This window comes from Streptopelia decaocto (genome assembly GCF_964273445.1).
Source record: "Streptopelia decaocto genome assembly, chromosome: Z".
Lineage (NCBI taxonomy): Eukaryota > Metazoa > Chordata > Aves > Columbiformes > Columbidae > Streptopelia > Streptopelia decaocto.
Window position 1 is genome coordinate 53,504,453 of NC_138657.1, and position 19,141 is coordinate 53,523,593.

Sequence of the window (19,141 nt, forward strand, 5' to 3'; positions counted from 1 at the left end):
GATTTGGATTATGCTGCAAAACTGAAAAATGCCTGAAGACATCCAGCCACGTTTTATGCCAGCTGAAATCCCTATATGTAGATTTCACCTTGAAATGCACCAGCTCCCAGCATTTGGATCAAGATACGCGTGATGAAGCAAGAAGTCAGTCCAACTACATATTCTATAGTTTACTTTTAGGTGGGATGTAAAAGAAGAAATTTCACTCACTGCAGGTAACTACTTGTCCCGCTTTGGTGATTACTGTAAGCTCTATGAGGCGTTTCATGCTTCTAATGATTGCAGCTGCGTGTCTTCCCTTCGTAGAAAGGCAGAGCTTAAAGAAGCGATCTCTAAGGTTTTCTTGAAGAACCTAACATTATTATTAGGAAATGTCAAAGTGTCCCCTATGTGGAGTTTGAGGCAGCTGCTTTTAATCCACAAAGTGATGACTTCTGTGTATCCTGACATCTTAGTAGTGGTTAAGAGCTGCATGAACAAATAATGAGTGTTGGCTGGTCATGGGGGCAACATAGCCTAAGACATGCTGCTGTTTTCCAGGCGCGTTGCTGCAAACGGGATCATGCTGTATTTCATGTCACTGGCACGCACTTCTCTTGCAAACTGTATTTTTGTTTAAAGCTCTCACTTAACTCCAGCAGCTGAGGTGTATCACCAAGCATCCTCTGCTGCTTGGAAACTGCATTCACCTCTGCTCCATAGAAAGAGAAAAATCTAGAAGTTTGTCTCTAGCCAAAGAACTTTCAGTGCCTAGCAGGCTGTACTGGAAGACCTGCTTTGGAGGCTGAAGATTTGGAATGCAGTGTTCTTTCACTCCTAAAGGAACAGATATTGTTGCTGCTTTCCCTTTTCTAAATAAATGAGTAGCCTTACAGAATAAATAAAATTAGTTCCTCCTGGTGGGAAAATGTCATAATCCAAAACAAAGGAGGTTTCTCTGGATTTGCTTATTCCTTCAGCTGGGGTCTTGCCCAGTAGTGACTACTAATCTTGTGAACACTCCGTGCTCGTCTTCTCCAGAGGCAAATGTCTGTATTTCACCCTTTCTATCCTGCAGCACCTCCTGAACCCCACAGCCTCGGTAACTCCTCCTCCCCCTCCCCTTACTTCTTTACTGTTTCCCACTCAGTCCTCAAGCCACCCATTGGTTATAACACCACTTGCCTCTCACGGAGCATCTTCAGTCTCCTAAAGGCAAAGGGACACTCAAACTTGTGAACAAGTCGTTCTAGGGATGCAGGGGGCTAGACATAGAATACCAATGTAACAATGTCCAAGAGGGACTGTTTAAAGGTTTTTTAACAAACTGGTGCTTGTTTTAGTTTTGTTCTTTTCAGATGATTTTCTAAAGACACTATACCCAAACCTATAAATACACAGGTTTTATGTACTATTAATTCTGAGCAAGACATCACATTTAATTTCAGATGGCTTTGTATTTCGATTAAATTAAAAAGAAATAGCTTCTTTATGTTCTCTTAGAAACTATTCCAGCTTCCTAAGTTATCTTAATCACACATGTTGAAACACTCATGACTTCTTGTTATTTGAATAGCATTAACTGTTATTTGAGAAACATCTGGATGGATTAACGTTGAACTGTCCAGACACTACATATTCATTGAATACTTGCATTTTGGTGTCTAGTTTGAATAGTTAATGTTTAATCATGAATGAACTTGAACTTTGAACTCTGCCTGTTAAAATCTCTTATGTAAAAGTTAGCGAAAATTTTAAAAAATGACAAATGGAAAGGAAAAAAATCTGTTTGATTGTTGTATGACAATTCAAGACATCAGAAGTTTTTCTTCACTGGAAGTCCACCAAAGTCCTTGAAGTTAAGCCAATTCACCTGTTCTCATAATATCACCGAACTGGTTAGCTAAACTCAATTTTCCAGTTTGGCAAGTTAAATAGGCAAGATCAAATAATCTGATATTACATCATATTTCAAGAGTAGGAGGCAGAGGGAACACCTCATCACTGGGAAGCATTGAATGTTCTGATCCAGGGCAGGTCTTGTTAACTCAGCAACTAAGCATGAGCTCAGCAGCACCAGGCTGGGAATAAAAAATTATGTGGTAAATGAAGGGCTGTGTCAGGACACGGCAAAAACAGAGGAGCAGTTCGATTTCAAAAGGTTTATCTAGCTTTGCTAAAATACCTATTTAAATCAAACAGTGAGCCAACTGACCGCTAATTTTGTGAAGAACATACCTGCAAAATATCTTTGGGCAATCGACTTCCAACATTAGTCAAATCAATGTAAGATTTGCTTTTTCCAGGTTTTGTTTTCAAACAGATCTCTGATCAGCTGCAATTCTACAATATGGATTGTGTCCTATGCACTCAATGTGATTTTTTGCAGGGATGAACCCTGCAAAATTCAGAAGTAAACTGATCTGAAAGATCTTTGTTGGATACATCACAATTGATGGCATCTCTCATTGTCTAGGCTTCGTAAAATAGCCTTTTTGACCTTCAACCATAAATCAGACAAATAATCCGAACAAACTACTAAATTAACATAGCTGCTGGTTTAGAACAGCTATTTTTGCTTGCAACCTGCAACAACCCCTTAAACATAAACAGATACAGAAATGCACCTCCAGTGGTACCACAGGTGTTTGAAATAGGAAGCTCTGACTTCCATTCTGTTTTAAGGGAAAGATAACTCCTCAGGACCTTTACAGCTCATTCCAGATGAAGGCTGTTTGTGCATTTTGAGTTCCTAATCCTGTAAATGAAAGGTGCACTCATTATTTGGAATCAACCAGTAACAGCACAAAAATTGCAATTAAGATTTAAAGCACTCCATAATTAAAGTGTAAGTGTTAAACCAAGATATTGATCACAAATGTAAGTACAAATACATGTTTTGATGACGGTCCAATATTTAGGTTTCAATACAGTGCTAATATCATATTTTCTACCGAGCTAAATCAACTAAATACTAATTCTAACTCACAGTGGGTTTTTTTGTTAAATCAAACCTACAGAGAAGTAATGCCAACTATTACTGAGTTACTATATTGCTACTTCTGAAACACAGAATTTCCGGAATGAGTTGACAACAGTCTCTAGGGCACCACAGTGTAGCACACATGCTATTTGGTAAGAACATGTAATGAGCAGCAAAATGACAAGAAAAGGCACAGACACTGGAATGCAAAGCATGTTGACAACACATGGAGTCAGTAAGGGTTTGTGCCTGAATTATTTTTATAATACTGCGAAGACTTTTGTACAGAACTATATATATGTCCAAGATCACAGATTAAACTGTGTAGAAGCAGCAAAAAATCACAAGCTAGCCCGGCACCACCGCACTCTGCCCTGAATAAAGGGCAACACACAGCCTTGATGCCCACAGAGCAAACAAGGAACTGCAGCTGTGACTCAGTCCCAGTGTGGTCCTTGCTTTCCCCTTACTCTACGGATGACGTAGCCTGTACCAGCCCTTTTCCTGGTACATGTTACTTCTCCCTCCACCCCCGTTCAGTTGTGCTGACACTGAGTTAGGAGATGGAGCCAACGCTCCGTGGCCTCCCTCCCACACAGAGAGGAGCAGCAGAGCAGCAGCAGCTCTGCCCTACAGCCTTGGGACCTGCAGCACAGGCAAACTGTGTAATGTGACAAACTGGTGCCTCCATACTCCTTCTGTCGAGGCCGACAAGCACCTGCCAAGGCTGTTTCACACCTGAAGAGAAAGTTAGAGTGAATAAGAGGGAAAAACTCTAAAAAATAAGAACTTCTTCAAGCTCCTGTTTTTTTTACCCTGACCACCCCCTTCTATTTAGACCTTTGTAGCTCAGCTTTTTATATTGTCAAATTTTACTGCCCTTTCACACTGAGTAATAATCCTCTCTGGAATAATGCACAATTTTCTATGCAAAATGTCGTTCAGTGCAAGTCATATAATTCAAATTTGTCCCAAATTTTCAGTCCTGGTTGTGATCCTGGAAAACAACAATGGAAAATATTTTTCTCAGATATGTTTATCCCTGTGCTTTTCAACAGCATTTCCTAGAACTGTAAATCATATTCTGCAGCTTTTTGTGGCTTCAGGAGCAAAATATTATACTCATTTGCTAAGCCCTGTTCTCTATGCAAGAATGTGCAATCTCCATGTCAGAGTTCTCATTTTAAAACTTCTCAACTGAAGCATCTGAAAGAAGACAGGAACAAAACTGTACCGTGCAATCCCAACAGTGTCAAACAAATAATTTTTCTAAACTGCATCCCATTGTGGTTAAAGAAATGTATATTCTACATAAACTAATCTCCATGGCTGAAGCTAGTTTTGATCATACAATCTCTCAAATAAATAATACTTAATATCAAATAAATGGGAAAAGTGGGTACACATTGTGGCAACCAAACAATGTAATTTTGATGTATTATTCTGGGAGGGAGTAGATAGCAGTAAAAACAATCATTGAAACCTCATGCTTATTACAACTCACTGAAGTGCATTTTTGCTTGCTTGACAAGGAGGCTGTCAAAACAGACAATTATGGAAATGATAGAAATAGTCTGAAAGAAGACAGGAGCTGTCACAAAAAGTTTCTGTTTTTAACATTTCACCTTCTATCCAACTGTGCAATTCACAAACGACTGAGATTTATTACTGCATGACAAGTACATAATGCATGAGAAAAGCACTCATTTACTGTGGTTTTCTATTTCAAACTGCTTTCAGGCTCTTGATACTAATTAAAGGAACATGCAATTCTACTTCACTTCCCATGAAATATTAACATACATACACATGCATACAAGGCAACAGTGAGGTTTCAGTTCAAACTGAGAATACTTGTAGCTGTGCAGTCCTGTGGGCACTACAGAGAAAGCAGTGTCGAGATTAACAATGTGAGGTATAGTACCGAGATCTGTGTTCACAGAGCAGCGTTACTATAGGTTCACATCTGGCAACTGCAGGATATCACATTGGCAGATTCAGAGATAAACCACATTCCTCTCCACACCCGTTTCTCTAGGCACTGCCACGAGAACCTTATATGGTTTTTCCTCATGTATTTTCTATCACACCAAGACAGTCTGTAACTTCATTTCTGCTCCATTCTACAGACAAGGCCATAAACAATGCCAGGCTATTCAGATACTCCTGAACCTCAGAACATGGGCAGTAGTAATGTGTAGCTACAAGGTCTGTGAAGGGGAAAAAAAGGGTTAGATTTCTAAATACATTCAGGTACCTTGTGTTACAAACAACAGAATTCTTTAAAGGCCCCTACAAATCTGATGCCCTCTGAAATTAGAAGTACTAAAGAAATCAAATGGAAGTTAGGCACACAAAGGCTTAAAAAAATCACAATATGCCTGATATTTTTAAGGTTTGCTACACCCTAAAAAATATGCCTCTTAGTTCCTTCTAGGTTTAGAAGCCGAAGAATCAATGTGTCCTAGATACAACATATTAAACCAAATTTTTATATGACTCCCCCTACCTGTGTGTGGGAAAATCTGGCTGTGTGTTACATGCGCACTGATTGAATAAAGATGAGAGACAGACAGAAAGGTAGATAGTCTGTTGAAAAAGGCAAAGCTTACAAGTATCTTATGCATCCAGCCACCATCTCGATTAGCTGTATCAGCAGAAAATAACATTTTTTTTCATTAGTATTTTTAATGCATTCACATAATGCTATCTCAGATTTAAAATCAAGCATTTTTTAAATTAAATGAATGAAAACAGGAGATATAGGACACAGCAAAATTTGTGAATGCCATGCAAATCTGCCTATCAACAAAGTGCTGAGAAGTCTCACAAAGTTCTTAACAGCAGAACTTTGCTGGAAATTCACAAAAGTGAGACATACTCACAGCAGTCCTGTGAGTGTTACAGTGTTTAACGCCACTTAAATTTGTGGAGTTCCACTTTCACAATGGAAAAGCAACATAAGCCCCAAAAAATGAGTCCTGAAGAGAAGAATTTTCCCTCCGCCTCCCAAGAGGATTTTTTCTTTCCGTTGCAACTGAGGTGTGCAAAGTCTGACACACAGAATCAAATAATTGTTTAGGTTGGAAAAGACCTTTAAGATCAAGTCCAACTGTCAACCTAACACTGCCAAGTCCACCACTAAACTATGTCCCTAAGAACCTCACCTACACATCTTTTAAACACCTCCAGGGATGGTGTCTCTGCCACTCCCCTGGGCAGCCTGTTCCAACGCTTGACAACCCCTTCCGTGAAGAGATGCTTTGTAATATCCAATCTAAACCTCCCCTGGCACAACTTGAGGCCATTTCCTCTTGTCCTTATCACTTGCTACTTGAGAGAAGAGACCAACACCCTCCATGCTACAACCTCCTTTCAGGTAGTTGCAGACAGCAATAAGGTCTCCCCTCAGCCTCCTTTTCTCCAGGCTGAACAGCCCCAGCTCCCTCAGCCGCTCCCATCAGACTTGTGCTCCAGACCCCTCACCAGCTTTGTTGTCTTTCTCTGCACTCTCTCTAGTCCCTCAATGTCCTTATGATGAGGGGCCCGAAGCTGAACACAGGATTCAAGTTGGGGCCTCACCAGCAGCGAGTACAGTGGCACAATCACTTCTCTAGTCCTGCTGGCCACACTACTCCTGATACAAGCCAGAATGCTGTTGGCCTTTTTGGCCACCTGGGCACACTGTTGGCTCATGTTCAGCCGCTGTCAATCAACACCCCCAGATCCCTCTCTGCCAGGCAGCTTTCCAGCCACTCTTCCCCGAGCCTGTAGTGCTGCCTGGGTTTGTTGGGACCCAAGTACAGGACCCGGCACTTGGCCTTGTTGAACCTCATACAATTGGCCTCAGCCCAACTATCCAGCTTGTTCAGATCCTTCTGTATGGCCTTCCTACCCTCCCGCAGATCAACACTCGCACCCAACTTCGTGACATCTGCAAACTTACTCAGGGTGCACTCAATCCCATCTTCCAGATCATTGATAAAGAGATTAAACAGAACTGGCCCCAATACTGAGCCCTGGGGAGCACCACTCGTGACTGCCCGCCAACTGGATTTGGCTCTGTTCACAACTCTTTGGGGCCAGTTCTTTATCCATCGTAGAATCCACCCATCCAGGCCATGAGCTGCAGCTTCTCCAGCAGAATGCTGTGAGATATGGTGTCAAAGGCTTTACTGAAGTCCAGGTAGACAACATCCACAGCCTTTCCCTCATCTACTAAGCGGGTCACCTTGTAGAAGAAGATGAGGTTGGTCAAGCAGGACCTGCCTTTCATAAACCCATGCTGTGTGGGCCTGATCACATAGCTGTTCTGCACGTGCTATGTGATGGCACTCAAGATCATCTGCTCCATAACCTTCCCTGGCAGAGAGGTCAGACTGACAGGTCTGTAGTTCCCCACATCCTCCTTCTGGCCCTTCTTGTAAATGGTCATCACGTTTCCAACCTCCAGTCAACTGGGACCTCCCTGATTAGCCAGGACTGCATTTTTATTGTCTTTTACAGCAGTAGCCATATTAAGTTCCAGTTGAGCTTTGGCCAACTAGTTTTCTCCCTGCATAACCTCACAACACCCTTGTAGCTCACCTGAGTAGCCTGCCCCTTCTTCCAAAGGTTTTTTTTTGTTTTTTGTTTTTTTTTTTCATGAGCTCCACCCAATGCTCTCTATTCAGCCAGGCCAGTCTTTTTCCCTGTCAGCTCATCTTCCAGCACATGGGGACAGCCTCCTCCTGCACCTCTAAGACTTCCTTCTTGAAGAGAGACCAACATTCCTGGACTCCCTTCTCCTTCAGAGCAGCCTCCCAAGGGACTCTGCCAGCCAGCCTCCTAAACAGGCCAAAGTCTGCCCTTCGGAAGTCCAAGGTAGCAGCTCTGCTGACCCCCCTCCTTATTTCTAAGAGTACTGAAAACTCTGACAAGATTATTGAAATTCTGACAACATTAATACTTAGCGAGTAAACTAATCTGCATGTAAAGTGATAAATTATTAAATCTGCTTCCACAAAATAGCATTTGATTAAAAATATTTCAATACTTGTAGCCTTTGAAGCATTTGCAGGAATTTAAAACTGTAAGCTCTCTAGACATGGGTACATGTCCTATTTCACCAAAAACACGCTGCATGCATCTAGTTTCCTATATACATAATAAAGAAATGTGATAGTCTACTTAATCATTCATAATTTGTTAAGTTTGTTAAAATATAATTTGCAACTGCAGAGGAATAAAGGTAATGACCATATACAATATATATATAAAGGCAGAGATGACAGAACGCTATACTAATGCAAAAGCATACATACACAAGCTCAGATTCTCAACTGCTATAAAGCAGCATGTGTATATGTATGTGTGCTTACACTGGATGCAGACATGATCCAAAATTCTCTATCATGATGGACTCCCTGACTACCAAAGGAACAGAATATGTTCAAGCAAAAGATAAGAAAAATTACTTGATCTGCATTAATTTGCAAAGTTATCACCCTCATCATAACCAAGTTGAAAATGGGACTTGGTATATTTCAAGCTGTAATGAAATCAAAAGGCAACCAACTGTTTCCAGTATCCCAGAAGCTGGCTCTTAAAACCCAAGGTTTCTAGACCACTATCATGCTTTACCTTACTGCTCAGATTAGAAATAACCAAGGTGATGAGCAGCATTCTTGGGTTATGACCAGCCCAATAGGCAGAAGTCTAAATGACTTGCTCCAAAAATGAAGAAAAAGTGGTGGGTGCAGAGGAAGGAAAGAAGTTGTTGGGTATGTGAAACACTTAACACTGAACAAGCTGTCTTGGAAAGTCTCTGGAGTATTCTTCCATACACTCACAAAATAATCTACAGAAAAAGAGATGAAAATCGATTTTTTCTGTAGGAAAATGAAAGCTTTATAGTGAAAAGAAACAAATAATCTGTCAGGTGTTTGTGGAAGAAAGAATGGCCCGAACCCAAAACATTAGCAAGTCTTAAGAACATAATCAACAGACTTGGCTGGTGCCGTGACCTAGCTATAAGAAAGCACAAGTTACCTTAATTCTCACTGACATGTCATGACGATTATGAATCACATTGTGTTGGCCTACAGTATTCACCAAACCACTGGTTTCCAAAATGTGGTCATCAGTGCTACCAGTAAGATCAGTAAGATCTAGCTGATTGGTGAAACCATATCTCTCAAATATTTTCAGTTAAAGCCTGACCATAGAGGTCATCATGAGACTTGATGGCATGAGCAGTCTGGAAACCTCTATCATCCACAGCCGACATCTGAATAAAATACAAGATTGACAAATATAAAAAAAAAACAACACCCAAAACATAAAATACTTAAGAGGGATTGTAAGAAAACAGAGCATAGAAGGGGAAAAGAAATTTTAATAAAGTTTGACATATGTCATTTAATATCATAGAACAGCAGGTTGGAAGGGATCACAATTATCATCTGGTCCAATCTTTCTTGGCAAAAGCACGGTCTAGACAAGATGGCCCAGCAGCCTGTCCAGTTGAATCTTAAAAGGGTCCAGTGTTGGGGAAGATGTGTCAAAGGACAGGAAAAAAAGGAAAACCATCCAAAATAAAGCGGTTTTATAGACCACAAAGGTAGGAAGATAGGCACAGCTCCAGAAATGTAAAATTTGTGGGCTTTGCCTCCTTTTTAAGAAATAGTCTAGTCTCATGAGAAATATGTGAAAGAACAAAGAGATTTGTTATATAGTTTCAAAATGAAATATAGCCACAAACAGTCCCTCATTTCATAGCTGTCAAACAGCAGTTTACCATATCAGCATTACTGTCAAAAAGGGAATACAATACAGAATAGCAGCCAGTAAAGTTTATGTGGCTAAAATACTAAAGCAAATCCGTCCTGCAAACAGGGACCAAACAGTATTCTATATGTACTTCACTGGCATAATTATATTTATAATGATATTGTAGTATAAGGGTTTGTGGTATAACAGTTTAAAATCACGACAAAAGTAGATCTTACCCTAAACTAATACAGAAAAAAAAACATAAACTACATTATCACATATTAAAATTGTGACTGCAGTATTATTTTCAAAATACTAACACAAATTTTTAACTTACATATATTTGAACTACCTACTTTTACACAGGAAAAAAAGAACTTAGGGATTACTTGAAAGAAATGATACCGACTTTTGAAATTCCTCTTATATAACTTCTGCTCTGATAAGGTCAATGCACAGCCCTGCAGGTAAAGTATCTAGCTGCTAAATTATTTTTCAGATCCACTACCTCATCAAACTGAAGATATAAGCAGTCCTGTAACTCTGAATGCATCATTATTCCCAATAATCTTTCATTCCCATAAATTGCTTTTTCTGGAAAGTAAAGTATTTAGAATGCTGTTGAGCCACAGTTCTCTCACCTGTGCAGACTCCTTGCTCCCCGTTTTGAAATGGAACCAACACCTCCAGCACCAGGAGGGGCTTTATTATACCAATTTCAAACTCAAATCTGCCCATGTCCTCTAAAGCAAGTTTATCTGCACACAATTATCATGGCAGTCTAGCTCATGGAAATAATAGTACAAGAGACGTGCAACACCTCCATCTTCAAGTATCACAAGCTGGTAATTTCAACAATGAAAGTTGTACATATATAGTTAGTATGAGCCAGATCTAATAAAAGGGAGATCAGTTCAAGCTTAGACAGAACAACTGCTGTAGTACCACTTGTACATAAACAACTAGGGTAAGGAGAACAACCACACACAAAAAAAAATATAAAATAAAAAAAAAATTCACATTTAATACTTCCCTAATGTTGATTAAAAGTGTGTTTCTTTATTTTAAGTCCTAAAAAGCTTTGAGGATAAATTTAACTTACACTTCTTCCACTTATGTGTGTATTATAGGCCTGATTATCCCTACAAACTCAGTGGCAAGTGTGAAACAGAGGCAGAGGGAATTAGTTGAAATGCTCTAAGTTGTGTGGGAGCTTATTTTAACGAGTTAGGGCTTGTAAACACCAGCTGACAAGCTTCTCTAGGTCATCTTAATACACAGGCAGGCAGGACAACTTTTCACAAATCAGTATATTCCAGAAGATCTCAATGACCAAATCTTCAGTTAGAGCATGGCAACACAGCTTCACTGAACTCGACACAGTTACTCCTGCTGATGCAAGTCAAGTATCTGCCTCCCTAGGTATCAGTTCGAATCTTCTGCAGTAAGCCATGCCTCACCTCCTGACTCGCTCCTAGCTCGTGCTTAGCAGCTTGTAATACAAATCCAGGGCAAGCAGGGTATGTGTGTGTGTGTCCGTACACACAGATCAACAGCCAAACTCGTTCCACTCTGCACGCGCTCATCAGCATGAAATACTGTGGGATAGTTCCCTACTTCATTCCATTAGGAACCACTTATGGAAAAAGTCATGCCTGCAACTCCTTCATCTCATTAGCACCGTAGAGTGTTAGTGAAATTTGTTCTCCTGTACTGATGAATCTGCTGGCAACCGGATTTGAAACCTGCATTTTAAAGTCAACTACCATGGGGGAAAAAAAAAAGCATTAATACATAGAGGACCTATTTTAAAAATTCGTAGCAGTAATTTCAGAATTTGTTTAATTAAAGAAACTTTTGAATGGCCACAATTATCTTAAAGGATCTACGCAGATCGTCTTAAAGTATTCAAGTAAATAAAAATAAAAACTAAAGAACACTGAAGTTTAGATTTCCATTTGTTTTTCCTAAGTGTTAGATATCTAGTCTGTGTATAATTTCATCAATTAAGCAAGCAACATACTAAATTCTCCTCTGATGGTGACAAACTACCGGACAGATGAGCTCACTACGAATTAAGTTTTGTTGTTTAACTACAACAATTGAAAATTTAAGGACACTTCATTTCTCTCACCTCAATAGTGGGTGGATCCTTTCTTTTTTTTCTTATCCATGCTGCAAAGGAAATAAAAATCAAATGGATTATTTTGAAGATCACAGATAGTATCAAAACTCAAACTTGTGATGAATTTGTAACAGAAAGCAAATGTTTATAAAACAAATTAATAAAATTTCCAACAAACTGGCAAGCCATAATCTTATTCCTCAAAATATAAAGACCCAAGATGTTATTTCCCATGTCAATAGTCTCAAGTCTTCATAGAAGGAGGGGGTGGGGAGAATATCATCTCTGTGAGGAGAGCTTGGGCACAGTCTACATACCACCCTGGCTTAAAAAGCAGGGCTCATGGCCTAGGCCTGCTGTTGAGTTTGCTATACAGAGCTGAGCGCCATCATGAGAAAATGATGACTGCTGAAAAGCATGAAAAGCCTTGAAGCACTCTGGAGAAAAGGAGTGTGTTTACATGCTTTAGGCACTGTTAAATCTGAAAACCTGTTCATGTTGGAGCCAACCAGAGTGCCTTCACAGCCCCAAATCTGGCTGAGGGGCTGCAGAGCCCCGACCGCACCACATCATGCGGCTGCGCATGGAGCGGGAGGCGCCGGCCTGAGGGAAGGCTCAGTTCATGCTGGGACAGACAGCAGGGGAATGAAAACTGTGGTAACAACAACCGTACTGTGGCTCAGGTCTTCCATGATAAACCAAAATCAACAGACTTATGCCCGCTCCTCCTGCAGACACTGATGGTGAACGATACAGAGACCTTGTCGCAGACAGAAGCAGCACTCCATGGGGTCTCGCTTCATTTGGCCCATGAACTAGAGATAGCTCCAACTAGTACAGGCACTGTTTAGATACGGCAATATCTATCACTCTTCCAAAGTACCACTACCATAGCATTTTTTCATGCCTTTTCAATCCACACAACTGGTAGGTAGTGGGTGGTATATTTGGTAGACTTTTCTGCTCATATGTTTCACATGACTGAGTAGCAGAATACAAGTGGCCAGTAATGAACAGAAGGACGAACATAAGGAAAGCCAGTTCCAAGTGCTGAGAGATGGCAAAATGTTCTTTTGTATGTTTGTTTGGATAATTAGGACTTTTGTACTGTGCCTGAAAATTACAGCAGAAATGACATTTTCATTATCACCCAGTCAAATTTATGGTCTGACCTGTAGCTGTCTATAAAGTTTCAGAAATGCCTTAAGAAGGAACTATTCCAAATTTTAATTTTCTAATACCATCTGTGCTGCATTTTGAGGGGACCTGGGGAATGAGTCAGTGAGTCAAAACACTAAGAGCTGCACAGAGCTATAATGTCACCTCACTAGTGAAAATGCAATTACACATAGGGTGAAACACTAATACCACTCTGCTTCAGCAATATTACGAAGCCGGTTTCAGGAGGAAAAGCTTCTAATTAACATAAGAGTGGAATTAAGGGAGGCAAAATGGCAGCACATAGCTTGGAATTCAGCCATGATGGCAAGGCCAACACCCTTAACTCAAGGCTAATGGTAATGATACAAACCAAGGTATTGCTTTTGGTTCTTGTCTATCAGGTAATACTTTCTGAAGATGTGTTCTTTAAAATACCATTTCAAGCATCTTTTCGTAAAAGCAGTCCCTGCCAGCTCTTCTCAGAGGTCTTTCAGTCCTAACAAGGATTGCACCCAAATTTGCCATTATGAAGAAGCAACAGAGCACAGAACAGACAGCATCACCCTTTTTGCAAAAGTTCTATGTTAGTGGAAAGAAAACCAGCCCACTAAGATAATCCAAAAGACAACTAAATCACTTTATATTAAATCTGTAGAGCTAGAAAATATTTTCTATGTATCTGCAGCTCTTTCAAACATTTAAATTTTATGAGGATTAAAAAACCAAACAAACTGGCAAGATCAGAGTCTAAACTGAAATGACTGAGACTGGCACTTCTCAGCTGGCAGCCTTGCAGATACTCTTAGTAAAAGGACCAACAATGATATCAGAGAAAATCAGAGCACGCAGGCCTTTCCTCCTGACAGAAGTCATCTTTGTTCGTACTTAATAACAGTTCCAACATCATCCAGAAGAGCAAGAAAGGGGGAGAGATATACATATAGTGAAGTATGTATATTAGTCATTAACCAATAAAAGATATAGGTGGAGGAAAAAAAGGAAAAGGAGTAGTTTAAAGTATTTGGCAAAAAAATATGTTTTAAACCTTCAAAATTTAAGAGATTAATTTAAACAAAGTATCATCTTCTGCCCTGCCCTGCCTTGCTTCTGTCACATGGAAGTACCAGACCCCTAGTTTCAATTCTACAGTTCTCAGCACCTAAAAATTCCTCCATTTTTTTGGAAATTGCCAGTATTTTCTTTAAACACCAGCTGCATTTTAACTTCAACTGATTACAATCACTGATCCTTAAAGAAAAGTTCTCAAAATCCGAAATCCTACAAAATTGCTGCTTAAATATAACCATTACAACAGATTCTCTTTCATTAGCAGATAGAACTTCTAGACAGTTGTTTGATTAATGATTTTCAGATGAGTGGAATACTTCTATTAAAATATTTTATCATTTAATTATCTGCCTCAGTTTTGCAAGCCATAGGCAGTGAAGGGTAATACAATGACACAAGCCTTGTGAGCGGAGGCTGTGAAGCAAGGAGGATTACACAACACATCTTCATTCATTAATAGATCTCAATTAGTATCAGCATTCAAAAGCAACAAAACAATCCTTAATTTACAAAGATTTCTCATATCAAACATTCCATTATCAGACTGTATCTCTTTAAATAGGCAAATAATGCACACAGTATAACATTATGCTATTTTTCTTTCTAGCTGTAACAAGGATTTAAATGCATGGTTTTATAGGAGCTATCAACCTTCCTTCCTTCTAATAAATGTCAGGACTACAAATCTTTTTCAGTTTAACCCTAAATAAAACTTGCTGACACAAAGATTGGATACCATTTTCCAAATTACTACAGGTAAATTAATTTTAACAACCCTAATGAGGTGCATTAGAAAATCATTATTTAATGAAAGATTCCTTCACTGCCATGTAGCTGAGGGAGAAATACAGTAACAAAATTTACTAAAATATCTTCATAGCCATATGATGAAGTTAGTTAGCTTTAATATATTTAATATGCCCTGTGTGCAAATCAATTTCTGAAATATTCTACATAAAGCAGAGCTCAAGATACTTTAAAAGATTAAAAGTAAAGTAAACATAATCTTAAGTATTGTAGTATATTGTACTTTAGCTTCTAATAGTTTTATCAGTCTTTCAAAAGCAATCCATTTTCCTAATCACTCACCTGACCACTCCTCTGTCTTTGGGCAGAAAGCAGGGAGGACTCTAATACTTTTAATCCCCACCAATTTTCAGGTGGTTCTTTTTCAGACAGAAAACTTTAAAAGTCTGGGTTTTTTAAAGTCATTTTTTTCTAAAGTATCAACAACATTTTGAGCATCCAACACATAGTTCAAAAAAACATCAACACCTCAAAACTCAGGAATAAGAGAAATTAATGGTAACAATTAAATGAAGAATGAATGTATCCAAAAATATAACCAGTGATTTATGACTGAGTTAGCACTAATTTTCATAAAATCCAAGTAAATGATATCTTGAAATGAAGACATTTTGCATTCTCTTTTAAAAATAGAGTTGGTGTATACAATGTAGCAATGGAATAGCTCTCCTACCTTAGGAATCTCCCTTACACTTTTGGTTAATGCAGATTTAAATTACTGAGCACATTTATACTACAGTTAGATATTTGTTCATGGAAATAAAGTTGGTAGGTGCTTTATTACATATTATTTGAACACTATATGCACACACACACACATTTAATAAAAAAGTGTCCAGTGATAGTCATAGCTGGAGAAGATTTCCACATGAACACTCCTATTCCCTATGCTAACAAAACAAAATGCTCTCACCATTGTCAGCCAAGATGTTTTAAACCTGGTAAAGTATAGAAGGTGACATGTATGTACTGAGGGCAACCAAAATGTGCTTCCCTGCCCCCAAAAGCTTTGGCAAAATGAATCACTGCCTCCATTTCACACTAATTATGCTGCTTCTTCTAATTTTATTTGGATGGCACCTCCTGCATCCTGTACTCATTGTGATACTACTTCTGTCTAAAAGGAAACCTGCAAGATAGCTGGACATTTCCTACCTTGAGACCCTTGCATTCTTTTATCTGCACTCATTTGCATTCTCATTAGTATGCATGAGATTTTCATTGAACTTTAAGACTCCTACCCGCACATAATGCACTGTAATGGGTGTAAAAGTGAGCATGCAAATTAAGACTGTCATTAATCACTAAATGTTACCAAGAAAATAAAAAAAAAAAAAAGAAAAAGAGGCAATAAAATGCTGCATGAAGCATACAATCTCATGCATCTCTATAGGTACGTAAAATTACTGATCTCCTCTCAGGAGCACTATTGACACGTTCTGAGGAGATAAATCACACTTTCTACAGCAGGTGAACATTCAGAACTAACATTACAGAAACATTATCTGTTGTGTGCGTCCAAATTGCCCAGGGAAAATAAAAGTATGCACTCCCACCTTGTGGTGAAATAAAAGAGATTTCAGCTAAACAAAAGAACAGGTAATATTTGTATTGTGCATATGGATTACACTCTAAATTCAAAACTACAATGCAAAAGGAAACATACTTGGATTTTTAAAATGAAAATCAACTCAATTTTATGTGTACAAATAGCTAATACTAAGATGATGGAGAACACAAGGGATTAGGATTCTATTCTTCTAATATTAAGTATGTTTCAGTTTTACAAAAGCCTTAAAGGACATTGATAACTTTTGCAAAATTCACAAGCCTGAGAATTTATGAAATTTAATCCTGTGGAGCACTTAAAACTAACATCTTCAGGAGAAAAATTCCAGACAAACCCATCAGGAGTAAGCCCTCAACCATCTGTTCAGTAAACTCTCAGGACTAATACATAAACATCCTCTTTGGAGTCTGAGAAACAGCCTGCACACAGACTGAGTCTGAAATCTGGATGACTCGTTTATCTACTTGCTTTACAGCCTTCTACTTGGTCTCAGTTACCTTATTATATGTTCAGAACTTGATAAGCACAGCGCAAAATCAGGCCCTTAGTTTACCAGCTGTCCAGGCTGAATGTCTTAGCTATACAATGAAACGTAACTCAGATCCCCTTCAAATTTCACTACAGCCTACTCCTACAACACTGCTTTGTTCCTGGTTTTGTGCAGGTTCTCCTCAGACAACCCATGCCCTTAAATATTTCCAGGCATAGTACTTTTATTCCGTTCCGTCACAAGAGGTTTCTTTTCAAGTCACACAGCGTGATGTTGGGAAACAAGGAGAGGGAAAGGGTGCTGGGATGACTGCTCTTAAATCAGGTGGCCGATAAGGATTATCCACAAGTGAAAAACTGAGTCTGCAGGTTGCCCAAGAAAAAGGAGAGGAAATAAGGCACCAGAGGCAGCAGCACAGTCCTAAAAATGAAAAGCCTGAGAAGGCTAGGCAAGGAGACTGCTATTGCTGAACCAGCCAAAACTGAAGTGGAGGAGCTGCAGATGTCAAAGGGCATACACAGGATTTGGAGAGAGGGCCCCTGGAGAGGAGATCTAAGCATGTGCCCAGTAGAGAGGATTTAGAACGCTAAAAGTAAAAATTAAAATAAAATTTTAAAAAAAAAAAAAAAAAGAGAAAACAGACGAACTACTATCCAGCCTTCTATGTGGGAAGAGCAGTTTCAGCTAAAGAGCATTGGACAGATTATACAGAAGTATGTTTTTTATGAATGTAAGAAGTGATAGCCCAGGCCAGTGAGAATGGTATCCCGGGTTGGAAAACGGCCCCTGTATGTCTGATGTGTGAATGTCCTTGGGCCTGGTCTGTGAACGAGTGGGAATGTAACTGAAACAAACAAACGTGAGTGTGCTGTGTTTATAGTAACAATTATTGGAAAAACATCTTATGTAACATCTTAGTCCATACCCGTATCTGTAAATCCTATAAACTGTCAATGGCTAATAAAGGCCTGGGCCTGGCTCAGCTCTCTGCTCTGCCTGACTCTGCGCTCCTTCCTGAACAAGATCTCTGCCTGTGTGTGCATCTTTGCCTGCGTCCCGGTGTGTGCCATTTCTAATCGCCGCACTTCTACCCTTATATTCATCTTTCACTGTTCAGAGAAAACAGCAAGTTATTTTAGAAATCCTTCTGCAAAGTCTCAGACCATTTGCTAGAATGATCAGCATCCACAACAGCACAAATTTTAAAGTGAACACCCCCAGAAAGAATGCATTGGGAAGTTTTCAAGAGTCTGGTCAGAAGATACAGAGGCAAAGTTCACCACAGGACTTGCGGGCCTGGGAAAATTCTAGACAAATCTTAAAGACGACAGAATAGGGACCGAATTGTAACGAGTCTTTCAGGAAAGTGTGTCTAAAAACCTTGTATTAAGCTTCCCACGCAGATAACTGGCTTCTGTAGTATTATTTGAACTCTCTACTCTTTCTATTCTTTCCCATTTCTTACTCATTGAGAATTCTTCATTTTACAGGAGGCAGAAAAGAAATAATGATGAACTGAACTTCAGAGCATCCAACATCTCCAGTTCACTTCCCAGTACACAGCAAAGGTGCAACACTTCTTTGAACAGCCTCTATATCCTCAGCAGAAGTGCCAGTTTGGGCTTTTTACAATTATGTTATACTTCCAAAAGACTGTTTAAATTGGCATTGGACAAAAAGATACAGGTTAACCTTTTTTGTGGAATTCCTACACTTTATCTTTCAGAAACATGCACTACATACCCATTCTGCTTAAGGACTGCATAAGGGAAAAAAATATGCACATTTTGTTTCTCTTTCTAGTGTAATTCAGTAGTTAAGATTAAATGACTGTTACCTATCTGCATAATGTAAATGTTCCTTTCTCTGTGATTTCTTTCTACTTGGTGCTGACAAAAATCACGAAGAAAAAAAAAACGCAGTTACAAAATGGGGAAGATAAGTGTTAAAAGTGTAAATGCAGCTCATACAAATGAGACTACCCAATTGCCTTTTCTTCTTCTAAACAAACCTGAATAAGATGCTTTGACTTGCACAAGTGCATCTCAGGTCTGGCAGCTGCACCTTTTTGGGCAAGTTCATACTGCAGGGCACCTCACCCTTGATTCCAAGGTCCCTGTACTGGTGTGCTTGCTAAAAGCATCCTTCCAAAAAGCTGTACCCTCCCATGCACCACACTGTCAAGTTGCATGGATTTGTGCTAAG

At 39.3% G+C, this 19,141-nt stretch overlaps 1 protein-coding gene across 1 annotated transcript in view; it reads right to left on the bottom strand.

Annotated features, from left to right (window-relative positions):
• Positions 1-19,141, bottom strand: part of NDUFAF2 (NADH:ubiquinone oxidoreductase complex assembly factor 2) — a 58,978-nt gene that overhangs the window by 4,689 nt on the left and 35,148 nt on the right. The window contains exon 3 of the mRNA XM_082074609.1: positions 11,850-11,890. Coding sequence (XP_081930735.1) covers positions 11,850-11,890 — 41 coding nt within the window. The remainder of the gene's footprint in view (positions 1-11,849; positions 11,891-19,141) is intronic.